Source organism: Symphalangus syndactylus, chromosome 13 (assembly GCF_028878055.3).
Source record: "Symphalangus syndactylus isolate Jambi chromosome 13, NHGRI_mSymSyn1-v2.1_pri, whole genome shotgun sequence".
Taxonomy (NCBI): domain Eukaryota; kingdom Metazoa; phylum Chordata; class Mammalia; order Primates; family Hylobatidae; genus Symphalangus; species Symphalangus syndactylus.
In genome coordinates, this window is record NC_072435.2 from 109577506 (window position 1) to 109605408 (window position 27903).

The 27903-nt window shown below is 50.2% G+C and overlaps 1 protein-coding gene across 1 annotated transcript in view; it reads right to left on the bottom strand.

The window, feature by feature from the left end:
• RBM19 (RNA binding motif protein 19) overlaps positions 1 to 27903 on the bottom strand; it is a 142445-nt gene that overhangs the window by 81920 nt on the left and 32622 nt on the right. The window contains exons 17-21 of the mRNA XM_055236336.2: positions 20919 to 21094; positions 18564 to 18624; positions 14173 to 14252; positions 11959 to 12014; positions 8535 to 8651 (exon numbers count right to left, since the gene is read on the bottom strand). Coding sequence (XP_055092311.1) covers positions 8535 to 8651; positions 11959 to 12014; positions 14173 to 14252; positions 18564 to 18624; positions 20919 to 21094 — 490 coding nt within the window. The remainder of the gene's footprint in view (positions 1 to 8534; positions 8652 to 11958; positions 12015 to 14172; positions 14253 to 18563; positions 18625 to 20918; positions 21095 to 27903) is intronic.

Genomic DNA, 27903 nt, shown 5'->3' on the forward strand with positions numbered 1-27903 from the left:
CCTGCCAACTACCCAAATGCTCACTGGTAAAATGGGTAAGTATATTGCAACATATTCACACGATGGAATTCTAGACAGTCACAACAACGAACGGATTACAACTGCAACGTAACAAGTGCGGATCTCAGAAACAGAATGATGAGCAAAGAAGCCAGACACAAATGAGAATATATGTTCCAGTTCCATTTACAGAAAGTATAAAAACAGGCAACTAATACATGTTTTTCGAAGTTAAGAGAGTGGCTGCTCTTGGTGGGGGGCAGGTAATGACTGGCAGGAGGTGCTGGGCAGGGGCTAGCTGGAAATGCTCTGCCTCTTGAGCCAGGTGCTGGTTACACAGTGGTGCTGAATTTGTGACCACCTGCCATACTGTCCGCCTAGGATCGGTGCACTTTTCTGCATGCATGCTAGCTGGCAATCACACGGGGCAAGGCTGGTCTTGCCTCGTCAGGGCTCGGCATTTACTATCTCTGGATCTGCACGTGCTCACTCCATCACAACCCAGGTCTCCACACAAATGTCCCCTGCTTGGAGAAGCCTTACCTAACTGCCCAATCTAAGATTCCCTGCACTGGGTGTCTCCCAAATGACGTCTACTTGAAACCTGTAATGTGACCTTACTTAGAAATAGGACCTCTGCAGATGTGATCAAGGTCAGATGGGGTCATATGGATTAGTGTGGGTCCTCGATGCAATGCCTGGTGTCCTTATCAGGAGAAGGCACAGAAGGAAGAACACCAGAGACGACAGAGGCAGAGACAGGACTGACACAGCCCCATGCCAAGCAATAGCAGGGATTGGCAGCAGCTGCCAGGAGCAGAAGGAGGCGAGGAAGGATCCCCACTGTAGCCTTCGGAGGCAGCACGGCCCTGCCCACACCTTGAACTGGGACTTCTGGCTTCTGGAACTGTGAGAATACATGTCTGCTCTTTTAAGACCCCCATTTGTGGCATGTTGTCATGGCAGCCACAGAAACCGGTACTGGTCTCATTCTCATCCCTCCTACCTCTTGCTTTAACTGTCTTCAGAGCGCTCATGCCACCAAGTCACAGAATTTATTTGTTCACTTGTTTACTGCCCCTACTGCCAACCACCATTAGAACATAAGAGCCACGAGGGCAGGAACTTTGCCTTATTCACAGCCACCTTCCCAGTGCCGAGCAATGCACCTGGTAGAGAGAGAGGCTCCATCAATGCCAGAGGAATGCCAGGGGAATAAATCTGCATCTCCCGTGGTGCAGAGGAGACAGGAGGCGTCCCGTGCACACTGAAGGAATGAAAGCACGCATTCATTCCGTCCTTTCAAACCACAGCAAAGTAGGAAGAGTGGGAATATCCTGATAGGAAAACTGGGTAGAGTGGGGAAATGACCCGGTCCTCGCGGCCAGTCCTCCGAGGGGGTCAACAGGACTTAGCTTTATTTGTAACCCTGTATGTTTTATAAGGGGAGGAAAAAAATACCTTATTTGTGTAACTGAAACTAGAAGACCACAAACCCCGTTCTCTGACTTCATGTTCCCAGTGCTCTGTGAGGATGTATCACATCCCCACTTAGGCCTTGTGTTTAACTGAGTCCAGGGGTTGGCAAACTTTTCCCAGCCAGGGCCAGAGCATCGATATTTGGAAATACCTCATCAAGGTAGGATGAGGTCATATGGATGAGGTTGCAAGCTCTTAACTCTGCTGCGGAATCCCCAAAGCACCAGGTAATAATGAGCAAGCATAGCTGGAGTTGGTCAGTGGCTGTGATGCCCCCTGACCTAGGGCCTTTCTGGGGAGGAGGATTTGGGAGGAGACGACCTGTGCAGAGGAGAGACACCTGGGGTCAGCCTCATCCTCCTCACCCATCCCTTTGAGAACTTGGCTAAAGGTTTTCTCCACCCCACACACCTCACTCAACCCATCCTGCCTGGCTGGCTCTCAGGAGCTGCCTGAACCTGATTTTTGCAGTTTCTTCAGGGAAAGCCTGGAGAATGGGAAGTCCTCCCCCACCCTGCTCTGTGTCTCTGCCCTAGCAGATGAAAGGGTTCAAAGGGCTCGAAGCTTTTGGAAAAGTACTGCTGACAACCAGGAGTCAACTGGACAGTGACCCCATGCCTGCGTGGGGGAGAGAAGGGAGGTGTGTGTGGGGAACATGGGCGAGCGAGCTGTCCTCGGCCCTCCCCCCACCGGCACGGCCACTGCAAGAGGAAATGAGACAGCCAGGAGGCCAGGGACGGACAGACGCTGCCCACAAAGCAGGCACAACAGGGGTGGGGGGGACAGGAGATGCAAGCCATGTAATTAAGATCTCCAGAAACCTGTTGTGAACTCTCGCCCATTCACACCCTAGCAGGTGGTTCACACCTTGAGGAAGAAAATAGCAGAAAAAAAAAAAAAGATGCTGAGATAAAAGGAGAAAAGTGGCTCTCCATCTGCCAGCCTGCAATCGCTGCCTGCTCTCACCAGACATCCCTGACCCATGGCAGGAGTCAGGGTGATAAGTGAAGCTCTGGAGGGAGAGCTGGTTGTGCTGCCTCAGAGCTGTGTGACCTCGGGCAGACTCCTGAACCTCTCTGTGCCTTACACTTCGTGTTCCTACCAGGATTGTATAGAGAAAGGCTTCACACAGTGGGTATGCACTCCACAAACATTATCACAGCACCAGCTATGTAGCAGGCACCTATGGACATGACAGTGAGCCAGTCAGAATGTCCCAGCTACCCTGGCCAGGGGTCAGGAGTTAGTCAGTGGAAGAGTACGCTGGAGTGTGCTGAAGGCCTCATTTTATTCTATTTTTTTAGAGAGAAGGTCTCACTCTGTTGCACAGGCTGGAGTGCAGTGGCCCGACTATAGCTCACTGCAAACTCAGACCCCCAGACTCAAACAATTTTCCTGCCTCAGCCTCCTAACTGGGACTACAGGAGTGCCACACTGTTCAGCTAATTTTTGTATTTGTTGTAGGGATGGGTTCTTGCTATGCTGTCCAGCATAGTTTCGAATTCCTAGCTTCAAAGGATCCTCCTGCTTTGGCCTCCCAAAGTGCAGAAACAGACTTTTAGCATTTGCTACCCTGGTGATGGCCATGCAGGCGATTTTCTCTCAGGGGCCATGCTCAAGGAAAAGCGAATTGCCCAAAGCCCCAACCAAGAAGGTAACTCTCTCACAAATGTCCACCTGACTCCAATGGCTGGAAGGCGACGTGAACCACCTGTTGGTAAAAAGGAAGGGCGGGAGTGGTAAAGGAAGAAAGTGAAATTGGGTCTTGACTGTGAACCTGTGGATGCCAGCTTCCCACAGAGAAGACAGCGGAAGCTCACAGGTGGAAAGTGAGCCGGGGGACTCTGGAGTACTGTGTATGGACAGGCTAAGCGTGAGCCACCCAAGCCTTCCTTCTCACCTCCAGACCCACTCGACTCTGTCTTCCTAAACGTAACCCCGAACAGTGTTCCTGACATGGCAGACCACCAGAAGGAAACACAGTAATAACAGCTACGCTGGCTGGGAGCTTTTCATGAGCCCGGCACTACGCTAGGTGTCTCACATACTTGACTCATCTTTTATCACCCAGCTGTAAGGCTGGTTCTTTTCATCCCCATTTTACAGATGAGGAAAACTGAGGCCCGGAGAGCTAACATGACATAGCAGAGGAAGGGAGAGAAGTGCCTTGAACCCACAGATTTATCGCCAGAACTCACTCTTCACCATGACTTGACCTGGCCTGGACTTCAGAGCTACATGGACATTCCCATGCCATCCTCAGAGAGGCAGGTCTGAAACGCGCTCCTTAGCAGTAATCCAGAGGGCCTTAGTGATGATCATGACAATGACAGACAAGCTCCCATAAATGCCTCCCTCCTTTGGTCAACCTGTCCACCCACCCTCTCCCTGAGCCTTTCACCGTCTCGGGAGGGAGGCAGGGGAGGCAGACACACTTGTCATTCCCACCCTGCAGACGAGCAAACTAAGCCTGGCCAATGGTCACTACACCCAGGCTCCAAACTTCCCGATTCTTCCACTGGTTCGCAGGCAGAACTAGCTATATAATTTGCAGGGCCTGGTGCAAAATAAAAATCCAGGACTCCTTGTTCAAACATTACTAAGAATTTCAAGATGGTGACAGCAGTGCATTTAACCAAGTGTGAGGCCAACCCTGTTTGCAGAACCTCCTTCCTGGAAGATGGAGGGTACTGCCTGCCAGAACCCAGGTGGCTCAAACCAGGCTGCCCCATGGACTATGACAGAAATGGGCAAGACGAGGGTCCATCTAGGAATAGCACCGTTACTGTCTGTACCCTAGTTTCTTCATCTAGAAGGCAGGTTTAACAACAGTCTTACCACGCTGGGCTGCTGTGTGGACAAACTGATACAAAGACTGCGTGGGACGTGGTTCACCCCATGTCCCATGCCTCCCTGATGCCTGTATTAGCCAGCTCTGTTTTTAACACCACTTCCAGCTTTTGAAATGGGGGCGGAAATAAGACCCTCTCCACCAAACGCTTGAGCTCTGCACACAGCTGCTGTGTATCAGCAGGAGAGCCCCAAGTGTGAGCTTCATTTGCATGTACACACTTAGGCCCGATCCAGGCCCTGAACTGCCTCTCTGCCCTGGGCACTTCCTGGTGGAGATGGGGAAAGAGGAAAATAAACAACATGGCAAAACACACATGCGCAACACCCCTACTCCAGAGCAAACTCAGATGGGGTGATGGTGGGAAGCCCAGTCTCTTCTTTTAGATCCATACTGACCTAAGACTCTGGGCACCTGCCAGGTGAGCTGACCACCGGCCATTTCTGTCCTTGTTCGAGTGGTAGGGTGAGAAGTTTGTGTGTACATGCACACTTGCACAGTCTGGGACACCCCCATTTGTGTGTCTTCCACATTTCCTTTTGGGAGGTAAAGGGAGGGCTGGCTCAGCCTGTCGCTCAAGGTCCTTCCTGACTCTCTGCCCCAGAACATAGATGAATGGGGCAGAAAGAGAGGATTACAGGATTACAGCCTTCCTTTGCAGAAAAAAAAACAAAAACATAAAACAGGAAAATGCTGCCCAGGACCTTCAAGGCTTTAGCACTGCCGTTCTGTCTATAAAGTCGGATTCAAACCCTGGATTCAAATCCTGGCTTCACTGGTTTGGTGCTGTTGAACACCACAGTCAACATTTATTAACTGCCTGCTACCCTGCCAGGGGCTGGATTAAGTGCCTCATTTGCACAATATCATTTAATCCTTATAGTCCTTGAGGCCGCTGAGCAGGGTGGCGGCCTGAGTCATCTGATGACCCAGTGGGTGGAATTTGGGCTCCGGAGCTGGTTTCTTCACTGAGAAACAGAGACATGAAACTACTTTACCGGGCCAGAAACATGAGGCACTGCAGCGCACAGGGCTGGGGACATGAGAAAGAAATCAACCCTCACGCATATTACCACCGCATCATTACAAATTAGTGTATGTTGTCACAGTGTTACTACCACTAGTTTATGCCGGGGAAACTGAGGTCTGAAAAGAGAGTCACAGAGAAGATGAGAATCGCTGTCCGCAAATCCACTGCTGTGCCTCTCTCTCAGTTTCCAAAAGCATAATCCTTGAGTTGCCCTAGACAGCAATCCCACAGAAACACGGAAATGCAGTGCCTCTTGATGCCTGTCTGGTTTAACCCAGGGCTGGTTAGTTAAGGCGCTGGAGTGCGGTGCACTGAGGCCCGAGTGGAAGGCTGGTGGCCTCCGGGAAGGGCCCCAGGCACTGTTGCCTCGGGCTAGGAGGCCGCCTCCTCTCCCCTCCAGCAGGCGGGGTAGCTTGAGGCCCTGCCCGGAGAATGCCCTCCGGAGCCCTGCACTCTCACCTGCACACCTGTCCCACTGGCTGTCACTGTCAGTTTCCTCTCTGGTCCCCCACAGAGAGACCCGAGTCTCTCCTGAAATGGCTACATGCCTCGTGCCTAGCACAGTGCCTGGTACAAATGACACACTCGCTGTCATTTGGTCCCACTGGAATGATCTAGAGGAAGACAATTCCTTCTAGACCCAAGAGAACAGGCAGCAGAGAGGAGTGGCTCCAAGCCGGGGCTCTGGGTTAGGCTGACTTAGATCCAAATCCCTGTTCAGTGGCATAGTCCCAGGCAGGACACTCCATCTCCCTAGTTTCCATCTCCAGTTTCTGTCTGGGTGCAAAAGGGATGACAACATCCATCCCTCGCAGGGCTGCTGTGTGGCTTAAAGGAGGTGATTCTGCACGGGAAGGCATTCAAGCTCAGAGCCCTACACACAGCAAGCGTGTAATAAAAGGGAGTTGTGATTTTTACTACACCTGGTAGGAGAAACCCATAGAACCTGCCTGGCCAAATGGACCAGCTTGGTTCCCCAAAACCCTGAAACCTCCTCCTGCCTAATGACCTTTACTGGCCAGTGGCTTTGTCTGAAATCCTGTCTTGGGCGTCCCTGGACAATCTCGAAGTCCCTGAGAAGGCCCACAGCGACCCCTGCTGTCTGCAACGAGGAATTGCCTTACATCCCCAGCCGGAGTGAACAACAATAGCAGGTACGGCCCTCCAAGAAGGGCTTACGTTTCCAGGGGTTTAAGAAAACTCTCATCAGAACAATGGCAAGGAGAAGAGTCACCACATGTAATTATGTTCAGTGGACACTAATTCCCTGTCTTCTAAAAATAAATATAATACATGAGATCAAACAAAGTGCTCTCTCTTCCCTTGTGGTCTTTTGTTTCCCCGGATAAGTGTCATCCTAAATATACTGCAGAACCAAGTGAAACTGTCATTTCGGTGGGATATTATTTCCCAATCAACATGCGCTCTTCTTAGCAAGCCCGTTTTAATCTGGCAGTTCTTAAATTGGACTCCTTTTAAAAAGCAGAGCATGTTAAAACAAGCAGACATACCGAGAGGCTAAGGATATGTACCTTCCTGGAGGGATGACTGATCAACCGAGGTTTGGGGAAATGGGAAACATCCTCCCCAGGTCATGACCCCATCTCGCCAGGCTGTTCCTGCTGTGCAGGATACCCGGGGATCATAGCTAAGATCCTGCTTCCCAGATACAGGCAGGATTGGTCTCTGCCTCAGATCCCAGCTCACCACACACCACACCTGTTTATGAACTGAATACTAGTGTATGATTTAGAACAAACAGAGGGGAAAAGCAGGACAAAGATTTCTGAAGTTCCCCAAATGACTTCTTATTCTTCAAACTACAGAGTGAGAGCAAAGAAGGTAGATGGCACACAAAGATAATTCTTTCCCCTCTCCAAAACACAAGGCTTATTTTGTATCCACAGATTACCTTGCAAGATGCCAATGGGCAACTCTAACAGAGGTTTCACTCTCGGACCCTTGTGCAAGCATAGAATGAACGAACGAGACCTAGTGTGTAGAATCCTAAATGTTCACCCACGCGCAGGCCACAGTGCTGCAGGTCCCCCGAGCAGTCCTGGATCCCACCCAAGCCTCAACAATGTGTTTGGGTGAAGCTGACTTCATCTGCTGTTACATTCTGAGAGCTAGATGGTCTCTCTACTACCCTGCCCACGCCTGGCGGGGGGCCTTGGCTTCAAGCATTCCCTTCTTAGGCCCTGATATGAGGACATTTCTTTCATTCATGGCTTGGTGCTGGGTGGTGCCTACCTAATCTGAAAAGCCAAACATTGTAACACGGCAGCGTAGGGATCACCAACTAGGGGCCCTGGGGCAGGCCAGACTTGTCTTGTTTTTAAAAAGTGAGTTAGTTGCTGATGAATTCTCCTTAAGAATCCACATGGCTGGTTTCTCTTTCAAAACATGGGAACTGGTCTTACAAAGCCTGAGTTCCTGTGTGGCATCCCAGCTGGATGACCAGAGAGAGGCCCGCCTGCTGCTCAGTTCTCACCCAGCCCGCTGCCGTTACCGGCTGGGTCCCTGCGACAGCTGCGTTTTCCATCCCTGTGCAAGCAGGTGCTGATGGACTGCTTTATGTGTGCAGGTAATTCACCTTCGTTTCCATAGAGCCATTTAGGCCACTGGGCCCCAACCCCAGCTGGACATTAGGATCCCCTGGGGAGCTTTTAGCAAAACACCGATGTCTGGAGCCCACTGCTGAAAAATGGAATCCAACACTGTGGGGGGTGCAGCCTCAGCAAAGGTGTATTTTAGCCATCTCCAGGTGGCTGGAATGTGTGGCTAAGGTGGAAAACCAGCACCTTAAACCAAAGGGATGGCCTGGACGGAGGAAATTTCAAGCAGATCATGGGTAGGGCTGGGTTTTAGCCACTGGGGCCACTGCCCCTCTTGCACCTTGTGGATGGGGACAGGGAAGCCTGCCTGCCCTTTCTCCATCTGCCTCAGAGAGGGGGAAGCCTGGCTGTTTCGACTTTTTTCCTGCACAATGCTCTGGGGAGCCACATCTGAGATTAAGGGAGAGAAATCAAAAGCAGCCAAAAGATGACCTTTGAAAGACCACTGCGCCGGCCTGCAATGGAACCATCCAGGACCCAAAGGCCACCTTCCCTGAGACTCGGGCAGGCTCCCCGCCCACACGCCAGTCCCCTGGACTAAATGGGCGCTTCTCACCTGAAGAGCTCTCGGATCTCCCGGCTGTGGGCCTGGAAGGGGATGTTCCGCACCAGGATCTTGGAGGTGGTCTGCTTTCTGGGAACTTGTTTCTTCCGAGCCAATGTCACGGCTGGCCTGGAGGGTGGGGGGAGAGGGTCCGAGTTATTCGGGGCTTCAGCAGCTCCTGCCCAACATTGACTCCACTGCGCCTCCATCAGAATATTCAGGTGATGGATTCAAGGAGTGTGCGTGGGGTGGAGAACCAACGTGAAAGGAGAGGAAGGCCGTCTCCCACCAGGTGATAGGACCCAAAACAGCTGCAGACGTCAGGGGAACACATCCGTGCTTGGGTGGCTGCTGCCCTTCATTTGAGAGACTCTGGGGCCACCAGGGACTTCAGGAGCCCCGCTAAGGGTGGGGCTGGTTTCTCACAGAACCCAATCTCCATTGTGTCTTTCTCTCCAGTTGCAAAGAAAGACCCTAGTTGGTTTCCAAAGATCTCGTGACACTTCATCAATAACCTGAGGAGGAACATGCGTGGGCCTAACCATGGAGATGGACCAGGTGGCGAGCAAGGACACTCTTAGCCCAGGTTCAAGGCCATCCCCAATGCAGTGCTACCTTACCTGTCCCCCTGCTCTCCCAGGGAAACCTCCCACTCCATCAAAACAGGGTAGGGAAGTGAGCAAGGCTGGGAGTTAACAAGCTGGGTGTGAATGCCAAATCGGACACTCAGGATCTCTGTGATCTTGGGCAAGCAGCATGGCCTCTCTGGGCCTCCGTTTCCTCCACTGTAGAATGGGTGTAATGATAGGCCAAACTAATTTGATTGTTTGAAGATTTAATAAGCAGACTCAGCACTGGACCCAGAATGTGGTAAACATTCAATAAATAGCAGCTGTTATGATAATGACCATGTTAGGACTTACCTCCTTCAGGCCTGCTCCATGTCACCTCCTCACAGGCCTTCCCTGTCTCCATCAAAACGGCAACCCCCTCACCCACAGCCCCCAGCTTCATTTCTTTTCCTGGCACTGATCCCTGTGCTAGTACATTATACTTTTAATCATGTTTCTTTTCTTTTTTTGTCTTGTCATTCTGGGGCTATGCTGTCTCATATGGCAGCCACCAGCCACATGTGGCTAGTTAAATCTAAATTAAAATGAAGCAAAACTAGGCTGGGCACGGTGGCTCACACCTGTAATCCCAACACTTTGGGAGGCTTAGGTGGATCACCTGAGGTCAGGAGTTCAAGACCAGCCGGGCCAACATAGTGAAACCCTGTCTCTACTGAAAATACAAAAATTAGCCAGGTGTGGTGGCAGGCGCCTATAATCCCAGTTACTTGGGAGGCTGAGGCATGAGAATTGCTTGAACCCAGGAGGCAGAGGTTGCAGTGAGTTAAGATCACACCACTGCAGTCCAGCCTGGGTGACAGGGTGAGACTCCATCTCAAAAAAATAGAAGCAGCAAAACTACAAATTCACTTCCTCGGTTGCTGGGGTATCAGGCTCCAAGATGGTGCCCAGTGATTCCTGGCTCTTGGTGTTTATGCACTATGTAATCCCTTCCCATGCTGTATCAGGGCAGGTCTGGGTGACCAGCAGGATGCAGCAGAGGGATGGTGTGTGAATTCTAAGACTAGACTGTAGAAGATATTGTGGCCTCCTTCTTCCCGATTCTTGAATCACTCACTCTGGAGAGACCCGCTGCCATGCCATGAGGACACTCAAGCGGTCCCAGAAAGAGATCCCCAAGGTGAGGAACTAAGGCCCCCTGCCAGCAGCCATGTGAGTGTGTCATCTTAACAACAGATCTACCAGCCCCAGCTGAGCCTTCAGATGACTGCTGCCCTAGCCCACATCCTGACTGTAATCTCATGAGAGACCCTGAGCCAGAATTCCCAGCTAAGCTGCTCCAGAATTCCTGACCCATGAAACTATGAGATAATGTTTTCTTTTCAGCCTTTAAGTTCTGGGATACTTTGTGATGCAGCAATAGACAGCTAAAACAGTTGCACCTGCCACATCTCAAGAGCTAAACAGTCATGTGTGGCAATTGGCTACCATCTTGGACAGAAGAGGTGTGGAATATTTCCATTGCTGCAGAAGCTTCTATGGAACAGCACTGCCCTAGGGTGTAAACTCCCAAGGAAACACCATCCCCAGTGCCTAGGAGGAGGATGTGGTACACAGTGGGCTTGCTGTAATTTTTTCTTGAGTAAAACAATGGTTCCATGAACACTGGCTAGGAAGTGAGACCTTGCAAGGCTGAATTCAGGCTGGCTCTCTGGAGATAGGGTACTGGAAAGACACTGCCGGCTCAGTGCTCATGGGCACTGCAAGTGCTGGACGCTTAACACACAACCTCTAGTTAGCACGTTCACTTCAGAGGCAAAGTCACCCATGCAAGGTCACAGAGCTCCTGGATTAGAAACTACAGGTGTGGGGCTCAAAGCCTGAGCTCCTTCTGTTATACTGGCAGCTCAGGAACCCCCATTAGACTTCTGAGGGCCTCTGTACCAAGCCTTCTTCCCTCCAAGGATGCTTAACATAGCACAGACCACAGTGGGTGAAAAATACCAGAGCTGGCCCAAGCTGGACTCACAGGAAGCATTAACAACAAAGAAAGAAGGAAAAAGAAAGGTCAATTCGCTGGCAGCTAATTTGCCGGATGACCACAACAAATGACCAACTTGTTGAAAACTACCGAATAAATATCTGAAACCAGCTCTAGGGCTGTTAGAGGCAGTCATTTTATCACCTGAGGCAAGTAGATGATAATGACAATAATGGCTTACGCTGGGCACCTGTTATGTGCCGGACACTGTTGGAGGCACGTCGGGTGTAACAGCTCATTTAGATATACAAGCAGGTAGAAATGGAGGAGCAAAGATAAATCTCCAAACAATCCCCCTACTTCAGTATACTGGTCATTGGGCAAATTGGTCTGCCTCCATCTCTAACACCTACGGAATCTTTTTCACATTAACTGGAGGCCACCGTAGGCACTGTCATTCAGCTTTAAGAAAGCACGTCCCATAAAGCAGAACATCTAGGTTTTACAGCTGCTTCTGGTTCATCCACAGCACCAGCAACCTCCAGCTCTTCCTTGGTTTATTTATCCCAAGATGAGTGTTGTTTGCCTGTTTCTCCTGCACTTGTTCCTTTTCTTATTAAAAAAACAAAACAAAACAAAAAAAACACCCTGTGCATTAAACATTCACCCAAAGGACTAACACTGTTGTAGTTCATTGGGAAAACCGGGGTCGGATTTGGTAAATGCCAACTTAATTAGGCATCTTAATTAGGAAGCGTCCTAAATGGTAAAGGGATAGGTGGAAAGAACATTTAAGGGTTGTGAGACAGCCTCCAGGGTGGCTGGCACCAAGCACAGGAAGCCCCAGCTCACAGGAAAGGAAATGAGGACACTGAAGACTCACTTAGTGGCTCGTTCCGAGATCCTCACTTCCAGCTTGTGGCCGTCCACGATGTGACCCTAAGAGAGAAGACAACAGGGCTCATCTCTCTGTCCCGAGAAATACTCACCCGAATCCTTGACCTTCACCAGAGCAGAGCCCTGGCTCGCAGATGGGAGCCTGACTGTTCCCCGGGGAGCACGGCTAGCTGGCCTCGAGGACAGAGGATGGTTTTTCCCTGAAATGGCTCACACCATGCCCAGGCAGCAGCTGGTGGTCAGAGACTCAGCCCTTGGACGCTCTCTTAAGCCACGGGTAGGCCTTGACCTAGATGTCATTCAAGGGACATGGAATTTTCCATTGTTTATAAGCATGTTCAGGCAAAGTAAGGCCCTTAGGTCTGGCTTGCAGAGAGAGTTCGGTTTAGTTTGTATGTTCCTGAAAAATATTCTAAATCCTAGTGGAGTTGCATCTAAAGCTAGGTTCTAACATTGGTCCCTCAAGGCAGAACTGGTGTATTAGCAAAATTACCCTTGAAAATCCCTTAAATCTCCCATAAAATACAGCACATAGAGCTTCGTAGGAACAATTCTTGGAGGCAATATTCACATATGCATGCACACATGATGTCCAGAACATAATACAGTACACATGCAAAGGGAAATTTCATAGAATCTTATATCACGTGAAAGAGAAACATGGACCACTGAACCTGCAGAGCCAATTTTAAGTTAAATGAGTACACAGCCCCTGACCAGGAAGGGCCTAGGATGTGGGGCATTATGAAGGGAACAGAGGATACCTTCTCAAGCTACTAACACCTACTGCATCTCCTTCACATTACCTGAAGGCCATCCCAGGCACCATGCATCATGATGCATTAGATGCATCCACAGAGCTTCTGGATTAGAATTTAGGCTGGGCATGGTGGCTCATGCCTATAATCCCAGCACTTTGGGAGGCTGAGGCGGGCAGATCACGGGGTCAGGAGATCGAGACCATCCTGGCTAACACGGTGACACCCCGTCTCTACTAAAAATACAAAAAATTAGCCGGGCATGGTGGCGGGCGCCTGTAGTCCCAGCTACTCTGGAAGCCGAGGCAGGAGAATGGCGTGAACCTGGGAGGCGGAGCTTGCGGTGAGCCGAGATCGCACCACTGCACTCCAGCCGGGGCAACAGAGTGAGACTCCGTCTCAAAAAAAAAAAAAAAAGAACTTATAGGTGGTGCAAAATTTGCCCTTTGGGATGGTGCCAATCAGGCTATTTTGCTCTCCACAGCCCTAGCTCCCCTCCTGCTAGTGAGTCTCAATCTGTCCTTGTACTTAGGATCTAGCAGGAAGGCATATCTCCCTTCTCTGTCTGAATAGGATGTTGAGTCTCTGTCCAAACAGCTTTTGGTTCAGCCCTGTTCTCCCCACCTTCTCCCCCGCTGGCCAAGCCTGGATGACTTAAGGGTCTCCTACCTGCCCCCTGCCCCCAGCCATCGTCCCCTCTCCATATCAGCAGCTGCAGAGGCTGGAGCAGAAGCCAGTGTGCTCACAGCCCCCTAATGGTCTCCCACTGCCTTTAGGCTGAGCAGTAAAATGGCCTAGAAGATCCTGCCCTGCACACCTCTCTCCTCATCCTGCAGCCTGAACCACTACCCCACGCCGCCCCTGCCACAGTGGCCTCTTAGCTTTTCAAACGTACTAAGCTCATTCCCACCTTACGGCCCCTGCCTCAGACCCTCTGCACATGGTCCCTACTCCCCAACTACCTCCCTCCCAGATCTCTGTGCAGCTGACTTCTGGCCAAATAGGTGTGGGCTCAACTGTCACCTCCTTAGAGAGGCCTTCCCTGACCACACAGCCTAAGTGCCCCACCTCCACCCTCAACTCGCAGCTTTGTCTTCATGACCTGGTCCTGCATGTTTATTAGAGGTCCATGGCCTGTCTACCCCACCAGAAAGAGGGGGCCACGTGAGCAACCTCTCCCAGGCCTAGCACCACCCCTGGCACATGTCAGGCTCTTGATAATAGTGCTATGGATCGAATGAATGAACCATGGTGACCGTGGAGTGTTGGGAAAGGTTCTTAATTTTTTCTTGGGCCACAGTCCCGTAGAGATCTGGGAAAAGCAATGGGCCTGGTCAAGTGTAGACTTCACACACATTCTCACCCAATTTCAGAGGGCTGACGGGACCTCCCACTACCTGCCAAGCGCCTCCATGGCCCTCAGCACAGAATCCTCACTTTACCTGGAGCTGCTTGAGAGCTTTCTGGGCTTGCTCCGGGTTCCTGTATTCCACAAATCCAAACCCCATGGAAAGCAGCGCTCCTAAGAGAGAGAGAAGTGGAAATCACATCAGTGGGTGAAGCGGAAGCACAAGGCCAAGTGCAAGGGCTGTGATGGGCCCCCAGACCTACGCTGTATTTTCTCTTCTTTTCATACCCCCTTCATTCCCCCAAAAAATCTCAGTGCCCGGCTTGCTGTTTATTACTAGTCATCTTGACGAATCAGCCAACACAGTTAACATGGCTGCCACCTGAGGCCCATTTGACCATTAATTAACAGATGACTGACATGATAATTAACTTCATAATAGGATTCTGCTGTGGGAGGGAGACTGACCTAAGAGAGATGACCATTGTGAAGGCAAGTGGCAAAACCTCTACCTGGGCAGTCCTCTGCCTCCACACGCAATGCCTAAAATGAATATGTGGGAGAGTCAAACGCACCACAGGCTTGCTCTTCACAAATATTTCTCACCAGCCTATCACATTCAGTTCCTGGGTTTCAGATATAAAGTTTGGATCATGTGGGCGACTGCATTATTCAAACTTCTCTGGTTCCTTACTTCAAGGCTGCAAGTAGCAAGAGTTCAGATAGCAAAGAATACTGCAAAAATTTCATCGGAAACTTCTGCTTCCTCACTATGCATAACTGGGGAGGGAGGACCATTTTTATAGGGCACTAAAAAACATTAAGATCCCTAATTATATCTTGCCCTCTTGACATTAGATTTGATGTCCTCCCACCTTCTACCCACACCCCAGCATCTCATACATATTTGTTAGGTTTATTCTTTATTGTGAATTCAAAGATTCACTTCAGTCTGATGGGTTCAAATGAGGCTCGAGGCTCTCTACCTTTGGCTCACTTTGCAGTTCCTATCTTTACCTTTACTGTGCTGTTTGTGAGACCTATGCTCCTGCCTTTCCATTGACAGTAGGTGTTACAAAATAAAAGCCAAGTGCATTAAGGAATTCCATTAATTGCCCATACATGGCTCAGACAGAACTGACAGCCAGTGCCACCCCAGGGTGACTTTAAATGTTCGTTCTGCAAGCAGATACTGCTCGAAAGCTCTCTTTTGGAGGCTCGAGGCTGCAGGTGGTGGGCTGGCATGTCTGTGCACCTGTGAGATTTTAAAAGCACAGTGACTGTGTGAAAGGCAACTGTGAGAAGGTCAAGTTCATCTCTGAGTTACTGACACTATGCAGATCCACTCTCCACCACCGTCCTCTATGGGAAGCTGACCTCTATAGACAGCTTTACCTGGGCTCCCCAGATTCCTTGCTTCCTGTTGGGATCAGCCAGCAAGAGGCTCTGATCTGGCATTGGGGGGTAGGGGAATGGAGGAGAGAGAGGCTGGAGTACTGGATCCTTCCACGTGTCCCCACCCGCCTCCTTGCTTTGGGTGGCTCTGCAGTGGCCACGCCCAATCCACAGCCACCACTCCTGCAGGTTATCTCGTGGCTCCAACTCTCAGCTGAGCTCTGGTCACACGCTTTCCTCTAATGTCCCTCCAGGCCCGGCAGGGGGAAAGGCATTCTTCCTGTAGAGCTCACTCTCTGGACATCCCTGTGGGCTCCCTTAGCCAAGCCACACCTCGGCCCCTTTCTTACAGACATCTCTGCTCCAACCCCAGCTCAGAGTGCTTTGTTTCCTGCTGCAATCCTGACTGATATACTTTGTCTAGATTTTCCCCAAACTGTGACAGATGGGCCTCAGAGGACAGGGCTCTCAAATACAGGCCCTTGAAAAAGAGAGTGTATGTTTTAAGAGCTGCTTATGAAATGGAAAGATCAGATAACCACTTCTAAAACATGCTGAAGAGCGCTCCCCAGGAATACAAGGCTGGCCCCACAGAGCATCTGACTGGGTACAGTGAGAGGCAGGGACAGCCACTTCCACCTGCTGGCCTGGGTGCACCTCTGTCTGTCTGACCCCCATCCTGGACTTCAGCAACAACTTTTTTTTTTTTTCCAGAAATCCTCACAACTGGTCCTTCTCATCATTAACTTGGTACTTAGCTGCCTTTCCTTGCATCCAAAACTATATCTGAAGACCCTGGAGAACAGGGATGTTAAGGGGTGAACAGTGTCTTCCCAGACTCACATGTAGAAATCCTGACCCCCAGTATCTCAGATGAGACCTTATCTGAGACAAGCTCTTTACAGAGGTAACCAAGTTAAAATGAGATCACAGGCCGGGCGTGGAAGCTCACACTTGTAATACCAGCACTTTGGGAGGCCAAGGCAGGCAGATCACTTGAGGTCAGGAGTTCGAGACCAGCTTGATCAACATGGTGAAACCCCATCTCTACCAAGAATACAAAAATTAGCTGGGCGTGGTGACACATGCCTATAGTCCCAGCTACTGGGGAGGCTGAGGAACAAGAATCGTTTGAACCGGCCGGGCGCGGTGGCTCACGCTTGTAATCCCAGCACTTTGGGAGGCCGAGGCGGGCGGATCACGAGGTCAGGAGATCGAGACCACGGTGAAACCCTGTCTCTACTAAAAATACAAAAAAATTAGCCGGGCGTGGTGGCGGGTGCCTGTAGTCCCAGCTACTTGGAGAGGCTGAGGCAGGAGAATGGCGTGAACCCGGGAGGCGGAGCTTGCAGTGAGCCGAGATTGCGCCACTGCACTCCAGCCTGGGCGACAGAGCGAGACTCCGTCTCAAAAAAAAAAAAAAAAAAAAGAATCGTTTGAACCCAGGAGACAGCAGTTGCAGTGAGCTGAGATCACACCACTGCACTCTAGCCTGGGCAACAGAGTGAGACTCTGTCGCAAAAAATAAAAATAAATTAAATAAAAATAAATTAAATGCAGTCATTAGGGTGGGCCCTAAATCCAGTATGATTGGATGACTGCTGTTCTTTTAAAAAAGTGTGGGTGGATTTGAAAACGGGATGGGCATACACAAGGAGGATGCCCTGTGAACATGAAGGCGGCCATCTATAAGCCTAGAGACAGGCCTAGAACAGACCTTCCCTCACAGCCCCCAGAAGGAACCAACTCTACTGGCACCTTGATCTCAGACTTCTAGACTCCAAGGCTGTGAGACAACACATTTCTGTCATTTAAGCCACCCAGTCTGTGGCACTTTCTTATGGCCTGGCAAACGAATACAAGGGATGCTCTGACTTCTGTGCTGTATGTCTGCTTAGAACCCTCCATGGCTCCCCAGTACTTCTGGGGAAAAGTCAAAACTCTTCTGTGTGTGTGGCATAAAAGCCACTTCATGGTTTGGAACTCGCCTAGCTTTCTAGGCATATCTCCCGCCTCTTCCTCAACAAATTCCCCAGGCTTGGCCACTGCAGTGTGAGTGGCCTCTGAATACCCTGTTCCCGCCACCTGGCTGCTCTGCCCCCCACCCCTCCCAGCCTCGGGCTGATGTGGCGTCCCCTGTGCTGGACTCTTGTCCCTGCCGTCCAACCCCTTGCTGCACTCTGCTGTAACCACCAGCGCATTGGTCTCTCCAGCTAGACTGTGTGCATGCTGCGGGCAGGGCTGCGTCTCCCTTAGTCTTATGTAACTAACACCGTGCCTGCTGCCTGGTGGGGCCTGGGGACTGTTTGAGGAGTAACTCAACAGCAGACATTCTGGCCACCCAGTACTTTGCATGCAGCAGGTGCTCAGGACACAGTTTGGGCTGACACATGTGGCATTCCTACAAATCCTGCCAAACCAAAGGGACTCAGGATAGGGCTGGCATGGCTGTGCGAAAGCAAGGACGTATCCCCTGCAGGAAGCCAGGGCTGGAGCCCAGCAGAGGCCAGGAGACTCAGAATAGCACCCAGGGCTGAATGGAGAGATGAGGGTACTCTCTGCCTGCCCATGTACCCACTGGCCTGGGAGATGCATGGTTAAAGACTCAGGAAAATCTGTGTGGTTAATGACTTGGTAGAATGTTCCAGAAGTTCTACAACTGGGTTATCTCCCTCAGAAGGGAAGAGGGAGAGTGCAAGACTGGTTGTTTCTTGCTATTTCCTAGGAAACTTCCAGAGCATAGAAGTGCTGGAAGGAGGCAGAGGCTCCTGATACCATCCAGGGTCCTCGCTATCTGCCCACAAATGGCACTGCTCTGAAACCACCCCTGACAGTTTGAGGTGGTGGAGGCTCTAGGTTCAGAAGGATCTGACCCAAGAGGCTGCTTCGACTGGAAAGCAGGAGACTCCAGGGGAACAGAAAGAGGGGCTATTTCAAAGAGTCTGAGGCGGACCATGCTTCAGAAAAAAGAGAACCTTAAAAATGTGCAAGGGAGAACTCCCCCAACCCCTTGTCTGAAGCTGGAGCTTCTTTTGGAATCCACTCTTTCCAGCTGAATACTGAATACTTTCCAAATTTCATGCGGAATACCTGCTTTGTTCTTCTTCTTGGAGATAGAGCAGCTCTTCACTGTCCCCGCTTTTGAGAACACCTAGATAAGAAAGCAACAAGTATCATCAGCAGCTCTAAACCACTATGCAGGCAAGGGCCCCTGTCAAACACTATACCCCTAAATTTGCCATATGGACTACTTGGGGTCCCAAAAACATTTTGAGGTGATGAGTGATGACCTCCTTTAAGTAACCTGGGCAGTCCCTTAGGGTTCCCCGTAAGAGCAGCTGGGCTTGTTTCTTGTTCCAGTTTTAGAAGAAGGAAGTAGGACACAGAACAGTGAGAGACTGACTGCAGATCATGCAATCGGGAAGCCGGGCCTAAGTTCCGAAGCATGGGGTCTACTGCCCCAGTCCGGACCTCTCTCACTGCCCCCTGCACCAAATGCCAAAATAATTTTTACAAAAATTTTAAGTCATAGTCTATTCTATCTTCCCCTTTACTTTTTCTGTCTCCTTTGCTAGAATTTGAAACCCAGCCAGAGCAAAATCCATGTTTACCTGGTTCCCGGCTATATCTTCAGCACCACACACAGGGCTCAGGGAAAGGCAGGTACCCAATAAACACTCACTAAATGAGCAATGGGGAAGCCCAGGGGCCAGGGAGAATCTTGAGAGACAAATACTATGAGTAGTAGCCACTTATTGACTCTTGTGTTTAAAGTGTCAGATGCTTTATTTGGAGTATCTCCTTCATCCAAATCATCAAAACAACTCCATGAGAAGAGTCTGTTAACATCCCCATGTTACAGATGAAGAAACTGAGGCACAGAATGGCTGAAGGACTCACTCAGGGTCACATCATTAGCAAGGAGCAAAGCTGGGTTCCAAGCCCAGGCAGACTGATCGCTAACCATGGCTCTCCACTCAGGGTGCTGAGACAGGAGCCCTGGGAACTAGGGGCTCTTCCCCTCAGGGCCTCAAGTGGACTGTGTGACCTAAGGACAGTGAACCGGCCTCTCTGAAGCTCAGTCTCCAGCCATGTTCCACGAAGAGACTGAACTAGGTCATCTTGGCTGTGACTTCCAGCTCCAGAATCCTTGAATTCAGAGGATGCTCTTGGGCTGCTGTTTGAGTGCATCTCCCAGGAAACAATGATCCCAGATAATGACGTTCCCATACCAGACCCGCACCAGAAAAAAAAATAAAACTAACGTTCAAATCTATCTGACATATTCAAATCTTCTACCTTTTGGATGCTACAAGCACATGCCGCCATTTAAAAGCACAGCAAAATAAAAATGGAACCAGGAAATAGCCAAAGACAAGTCTAAGGGTGGGTTTCCAATTGCTTAATAAGATGAATCTTGCTCCTTAAATGCTGCTGCTTTAGTCAGGGTATCTCTGCTGTTGGGGCTGCTCTTCTAATAGGTAAGGGGACAGTCACATCACAGAGGCTGAGCCAGAGGGTGTCAGAGGGGCTCTGACCCTCTGCCTCTCTACCACACCCCAATGTTTGCCTCCATATCATCTGCCCATCATGTTCCTATCCCCTGAGGTTCAGTGGACATTGTCTTCTATCTTGACCCCATGATCGAATTTTAGGGTTCAGAGGGATTTTTAGAAATCAACCAAGTCAATTCTTATGGGCAGCTTCCTTCCCGGAACAAGCTGATGGCTATCAGCCGGCTGTTATTCATTAAAACAAAACAAAAAACTGAAAAACCCATTGAGTGTTTATTCTGTGCCAAGCCCAGTCTCTAGAAATAAACCTCTCCTGAGGGAGGTGCCACAAATTGGGGACCTTGCAGACCCCACTCCTTTGGAACCGGAGGCCCCGTTGTGTCCTGATCGCTGGTCCAATTCCTTCTAGAAGCCCCCGGCCCTCATTCAGGGCAGCCCTCATTTGGCTTTTACTAACCTTCTATTTGGAGCTCCCTGTCCTTTCATCCCCTTCCCTCTTCCCAAAAATGCAAACATCTCACCCCATCCAGGGATTCCAGGGTCAGGCCCAGACCCTCACTCACTGATGTGGCTTCTCCATTACTCCCGGCAGGCCGAGAGGACTGTGCTGACGTTGACTTTTGGGTAGTTTACATCATAAAACAACTATTGCCTCCATATTACATGGTCTCCCTAGACATTCTGGTATGCCTCCAAAGCGTATGTGGCAGCCCCTCTCAGGCCCCCCGGCCAGCCTTGCTACTGCTCTAGTCTTCAGTTGAGTCGTCTACTGGACACCCCAGGGGAAAGGGTCAAGTAGGTGGTGTGCTTGTTGCCCCAAGTGCATATTAACACGCGTCATGTTTCAGGGCAGAATAAATGCAGTGGCCGTATCAGTAGACTGGGGTTTCCCATCCCACGCCCCTCCCTCCTGGGCTGAGAAACCACTCACTTCCTTCAGCTTCTCTTCTGTTGTGTCAAAATTGAGATTCTTAATAAACAGAGTACATCCTGGGAGGCTGTCTTCTTCTTCTTCCTCTTCCTCCTCCTCCTCTTCCATCTTTGCTGAAGAGTTGTCTGCTCCTTCCTCTGTTGGATTTTCATCTTCTGGGGTTTCGCCATCGGGCACTGAACCCCCATCAAAACAAAAACAAAAACATCAAATCCATGAAATAATGTCAAACTCACCAGAGCCCTGGGGCCAACTGCAAAGAGTCCACTAGGTAAAGGGGTTCTGCCTCTGCGGGCAGTGGCAGGAAGGGGCACCGTGATCCCCAACTTGTGCTGAGCTTCAGCAACTCTTGAGACAGAGAGAAAGTCCTGCCCCTGCTGTGTTGTAAAGAGAAAGGAATACAAAACACAGCCCCCAAATGGAGCCTTAAACAGGACCAGCTCACACTAATTTGAACTTCGAAATAAATTACCATGTGAACTGTTTTACTGAACCACGAGCCTAAACAAAATGTTATTTTTCCTCAAAAAAAAAAAAATCAAAAAACAGCATTTAGTGAACTTTCAAACTAAAATGCAACTTAAAACTTTTCAAAAATTACAGAATGGGATCAAAACTTAGGAAGAGTCTAAATACCCCCTTGAACCTAAAGAATGTTACATACCATCAAAATCCCTCATATGCATTACTTCAGGAAGCATATACACAAAAGGTGTGGTTTTGTCTCTACGTATTAAATTCAGAGTTACGCATCACAGGGAAAAACTGAAAATACTCTATGTTCACAAACAAGAGACTAGGTAAGGTAGAGTACCATCAAAAGCTGGAAAAATACGTAGTCATTAAAAATGATGTTTCCAAAGAACGTTTAATGACACACAACAAAGCTCATCATATAAAAGAGAAAAATTCAGATATTAAAAAAGTGTATACTGTAATTTTAGAAAATGTTCAATGTAATTCAAACCATAATCTAAGCTGGGTGCAGTGGCTCATGCCTGTAATCCTAGCACTCTGGGAGGCGGAGGCAGGCGGATTACTTGAGGTCAGGAGTTCAAGACTAGCCTGGCCAACATGGTGAAACCCTGTTTCCACTAAAAACACAAAAATTAGCTGGGCATGGTGGTGGGCACCTATGATCCCAGCTACTTGGGAGGCTGAGGCACAAGAATTGCTCGAACCTGGGAGGCAGAGGTTGCAGTGAGCTGAGATCATGCCACTGCACTCCAACCTGGGTGACAGAGTGAGACTCCATCTCAAAAACAAAACAAAACAAAACAAAAAACAACAACAAAAAACCATGATCTACACATTTATGAGAAAACATACATGTGCGTATACACACACACACACACACACACACACACAAACACACAGTGATCACAGGAAGGAGATGCACAAAGTGCTCCTGGTTTATTTCTGGAGAATGGCATTAGGGATGGTTGTCATTTCAACCTGTCACTGTTAGCACTTTGTACCGCTTCCACTCTGAAGGAACAGCATTTTAGGGAGAGGAAGAGCAGATGTGAAGTTGTGAGTTAGCAAGGGGTGTGTGTGTGTGTGTGTGTGTGTGTGTGTGTGTGGCTGCAGCTCAGGGAGTTGGGAGCAGGGAGACTAGACCTGCTAGCCTGCAGTGGCGCTAAGCGTGTAGATTTCATTCTCAGCTGCCAGAAGCCTCAGGAAGTTGGAATAGGGCAGTGTCATGATCTTTTGAGAAATCTTAGAAGGAAATGTGTTCAATTCGTTTCAGGCTTCCCAATTTCCCCAAGTCACATGATTAGGACCTGGAGACAAATTCCTCCTCCAAAGAAGCTATTCCCATATCCCCCAGGAAATCAAACTGTCTTAGCAATTCTTCAAAGCAGTTCTCAGGCTGTGCCTTCACACCCCTCACCCTCAATGTTTCTAAGCAGATGACCAGTGACCTCCCTCCCTTAAAAGTTAAACCCTGCACCCCAGCCTGGCAGAAGCACCTGGAGGTCCCATAGGCGGGTACGCTGGAGCTGATGGAAACAGCCTGCTTCTTCTACTCACACCTTCACTTGCATAGTTCAAACTTCTGCATGATGTAAGGGGGCTTCTTGGGGTTCAGCTCTGTCCCTCATACTCTCACCGCCAAGCACCAAAGATGCGTCTGTCTGTCCTGCCCTTTCTGATGCAAGCCTAATGCTTTCAAGTCCTAATTAAGCTTCCATCACTTTGTCATAAAACAACTCTTTAAGCCCTTACAGAAACAGCTACCGTGATAATGCTGTCTCTTTAACATCAGTTGAACACACTGCCTTCCTCCCTCGGGTAAGCCCAGAATCGAGACTCAGATACCAGCACAAAAAGAAGAAATCTACACAAAGGCTCCTCCCCCAACCAAGAAACTAACACAATTTACCCAACAAGAGAGACTCCATGGTGTGGCCCTTTGTACTCAAAACCCAACTTTCAAACAAAGCTGGAGGAAAAAGTACCACTAATGGTGAGAACGAAAGCTATGCAAGCCAGCCAAGACTTCAGGTCCTGGACCAGAACTTCAGTGAAGATGAAAACCATGACCTTCAGCAGGGAATGGTATTTCCACCCCACTGGCCCTCCTTAGCATTGGACATCTTGGAGATTAAAGGAGAAAGGAAAGAACACTGATGAGATCCCCTGCCATGCACCAGGCATGTGGCTGGATACCCTGAGTACAGTCTCATTCATGACCACAGCAGCCACATCACAGAAAATGGGGGGCCCAAGGAGAGTTCTGGAGGCTGCTGCATCTGTACCCGAAATCCCAGGTACCTTCTGGTTGGTGAGACAGGTTCATGGAAGACTGGAAAAAAATTTTATAGAGAAAAGCATAGTGGGGATGATGGTGACCAGGAGGGCTCATGGCCTCTTTAAAGGAACAGCCCCTTCTTGGCACTGGCCAATTGACGGAAAGGTCAACCTAGCATGGCCAGAATTCAGATCTATTAAGAGAAGTAGGAAATCCAGCTTTACAGAGGAAATCCCATGGTTTTTAAATCTTGGCAACTTAATGGCAAGTGACTTTTGAATTAGGCAGTAGTCAGCAAGTACACCAGCTCATCGAAGCCTCGGTGCTCTGCTCTCTGCATCTGGCCTGCCCCAGAGCATTGGCAAAGATGCCCTTCCCTCTTTCTCTCTCAAGGTCCCAGAACCTAGCCAGTGCCCAGCGTGGCATTCCAGGAGTTCTCAGTCTCACAAGGGTAACAACCGGGGGAGCCAAGAACCCCTCAGCATGGCTGGAGTTGACTCCACTCTGCCTCCCTGGTCTATCAGCAGTGGCTGGTGTGCTGCAAAGGGCATCTTTAAATGCCCAGGCACCTGCTCAGGGGGGTGTGATGTTTGGGTTTAGTAAAAGAGCTGAGACCAGGAATGGATAGATCCCTTCCCTGGCAGATCAGCTGCCCTTAGCCCCAGCCCAAGTAGAACAACAGGGAACTGTGAGGAAGGTGAAGACCTATTATCTAGGTGTACAGTTGGCCTGGCAAGGGGCTCACCTGGCATCTCCAACCTCCCATAAGTCAGCCTCTTACCCTCCCCTTCGGGAGGAACACCCAGCTTGAAATGAAAGATGTGCTCAAAGGGGTCTGCCTTTCCTCCAGCAGTGCAGGCTCTGGCTGACCCCGGAGACGTCCGTTCTTTCCCTGAACCTTGAGTTCATAGCAACAACCACCCTACACCTGAAACTTCACCCTGGATCCTAGAAGAACTAACAATTCAAGGGCATCATGGTCTTTAGAGGTCTGCTGGAGAAGGGGGCCTGGAAAAGATGAGGAGGGCAGGCCCAGTCTCAGCCCTGCCACAACCTAGCTGCATGGCCCTGGGCGAGTGACTTCACTGCTGTCTTGGCACCCTTACCTCTAAAATGGAGCTTATTAAAACCACCTCTCCCTTAATACCAAAAATACACACACAAACAAAAACCCCAAAGTCATGCTCATTTGTAGGAAAATTAGTAAACAGAACAGTGAGTGACTGTAAACTCAATTACTAAATTTTAAAAGGACGATAATGTAATAATTATGACCAAGAAAGAATGCAAAATCTACATTTGAAGTTTAAATGAATTGTAAATTAATGTGACTATATTGTATAGGATGTATTGTATAGGTTGTTTCAAAACCCAGCAAAGCGCAGCTGTATAGAGACCACTGGCAAAGATAATGGCCCTTCCCCCTTTCTCCCCCAAGGCCCCGGAACCCAGCTAGTCCCCAGGATGGCATTCCAGGAGTTCCCAAGTCTTACAAGGGCAACAACCTGGAGTGCCTAACAGCCCTTAGCATAGCCTCCCAGGTCCATGAGCTGTGGCTGGTGTGCTTCAAAGGGGGAAGAGTTGTTATCTTTGCCAGCAGTCCTCATACACCTGCGCTTTGCTGGGCTGTTTGGAAATGCAAGTATCCACTACCTCCTCCACATGCCAGGCCATGGCTCCATCACCTCTCACCTCACCTGGACAACTGAAGAGCCTCCCTGCTGCTGCGCCCTCTGCCCCTCTCCCTGGCTCACCACCTTCCCTGACTTCATCCCTCACCCTTTTCTCTTCTCCTGTGACCTCCACTCCAAACACACTGGTCTCTTTTCTGGTGGCCGAGCCTGCCAAGCCCCCTTCCTACCGCAGGGCCTTTGCACCTGCTGGCCTCTGCCTGTTCTGCTGGTCTGCTGCTTTCCCAGGCCTGGCTCCTTCTCACACAGCCTCATTGCAGGGAGCTCATCCTGTCCACTCTAGTTCAAGCAGTCTCCAGCCTGGGCCCAGCCACTTGCTGTTCCATTCTTCTGCTTTCCTCTTTTCAGAGCCCTGTCCTGTTCTGACATCACCGTACTGAGCAGTTTGCTCCTCTATCTGTGCTCCCCACCTACACAGGGAGCTCAAGGACAGGATCCAGTCTGACTCAGTTGGCACTGCATCTCCAGCACTGGGCTCAGAACAGATCTACTTGTGGGTGATGAGTATGCTGGGCACTCAGCATGCACCCAGAATACAGCGATCAAGAAATAGCCCTTACTGTGATCGAGAGGAGCTGTGGGGTCTTAGGTAAGAGCACAGGCCTCAGAGTTGATGGCTTCAGGTCATATCCCGGCTCTCTCCACATGTGTGACCTTGCTCAAGTCATGCAAACTCTCTGTGCTTCCTTCTTTCCATCTAAAAAGGGGCTGGCCATCATGGTGCCTACTTGCAGGATGATGACGAGAATGAACGCAGAGCAGGCTGAGACCTGAGCTTGGGCCTGCAGTGAGCACTGGGAGGGAACAGTTTCGTTCTTAATAACACCCTTGCTACCCACACTGCCCAGCAGGCCTTGATGAGAGAGAAATCCAGGGGAAAATGTTAGGAATCCCTAACCCTGGGAGACATAAGACAACCCAGTGTGGGGAGCCCTCGGCCCTCCTTCTCCTTCTCCCTGCAGAGTGATCTGCTGGCTTCAGGCTCCCACCCAGGAAGGCCAGCCAGTGCCAGGCGTCTGAGTCCACAGCTGGGCGCTCCTGCCAGCCAGCTACTGCTCCCTGAGTCACCAGGCCAGGTTGTGTCCAGAGAGGCGTGGAGACAGCCAGGAGACAAGGCCATGAAGACAAAGGTCATTTTAAAAAGCATTTCTGCTGCTGGCCCCAAGTGGGGAGACAAAAGAAAGATGAGAAAGAAAAAAATAAGGTATTGTGAAACTCAAACAGATGTTTGCCAACAAAAACACCAGGAACCAGAAAAAGAGGGAAGAAGTGAGAAAGGAAACAGGGCTGGGCCCGGGGGCAGGGGAGTGGGGGGGAGGATCTAAAAGCAAGGTGGGCTGGAGGGGGCTGGGAGAGGCAGGGGAACTGTGCTTCCATCTGTAGTTAGCACAATCAAATCCAGTCACGCATCGCCACATGGGGCTTTATTATAATCAGGCCACAGAATTTACTGCGGCCTCCTCCCCTTTCCCGGCTCTCGGCGCTGGAGCTGACAGCAAAGACTGTTATCAGTTGTGAGCAGCTTTTCAGGACCTCCCCCCACTCTGAGCCCTTTATCTGGAGGTGAGGGTCTTGGTTGTGGGGAGATAAAACATGCTGTCCCCCTCCCTCGAGACTGGTAGAGAGAACAGGAGAGCTTTGCAGAAAGGAAGGGGGTAAAATAAAAATAAAAAGCTATGTCCACTCCCCTCCTACTCTTCTTCCTTGGGAGCCTGAGAAAATCCAAGGCTTTGTGGGCTGGCTGAGTACCCCCAGCCCTCGTTGTCCTCCTACAACAGGGGAGTCGGGGATCTGGCGAAGCTTCGGGAACAATGCAAAGAGGGTGGGGGTGGGGGAGGAGCAGGTGAAAAGAACAGCACCGGCCAGGAGGGGCTGTGCACATGCTGCGTGCAGTGAGGGCAGGAGGAGGCCCTGGAGATCAGCTCTGTGGGAATTCACTGATGACGCGGGACGCAGCAGGGCTTGGAATTAGCACAGACACGCACAACTTCCTGGGCCAAAGGAGGCCCGGCAGCCGGGCTCTAAGGCCTTGTGTGAGTCATGGTCAGGCCATGGAAAGCAGCCCCTCTGGGAGGTAGGGGCTGTTGGGGACATGCTCAAACCTACAGTGTAGACCCAGGAAGCTGGGGGACCCACGGGCAGGGGGAAAACACTCTGACCGTAAACCACAGCATGCTATCTCCATGATGCACCCTGTGCTGTGATGCAGACATTTCTGTACTCAGGGCCCACTTCTATTACTACTTGTGACATCTCACTTGTCCCCCAACAGCTCTATTGTCCTCCACAGCTCAAAAGCTCCTGGGGAAGGGGGTCTGTGCATCTGTGCGGTGTCCATCTTGATCACCCAGCTCAGCTGCTGGCTCAGGGCTGGTGCCCATGGTGAGTTAAAGGCTATTCACTGTGACATATTTTTCTAAATTTTAATTTTTGAGATAGGGTCTCGCTCTGTCACCCAGGCTGAGTCTAGTGGTGCAATCTCGGCTCACTGCAGCCTCGATCTTCCAGGCTCAAGTGATCCTCCAACCTCAGCCTCCTG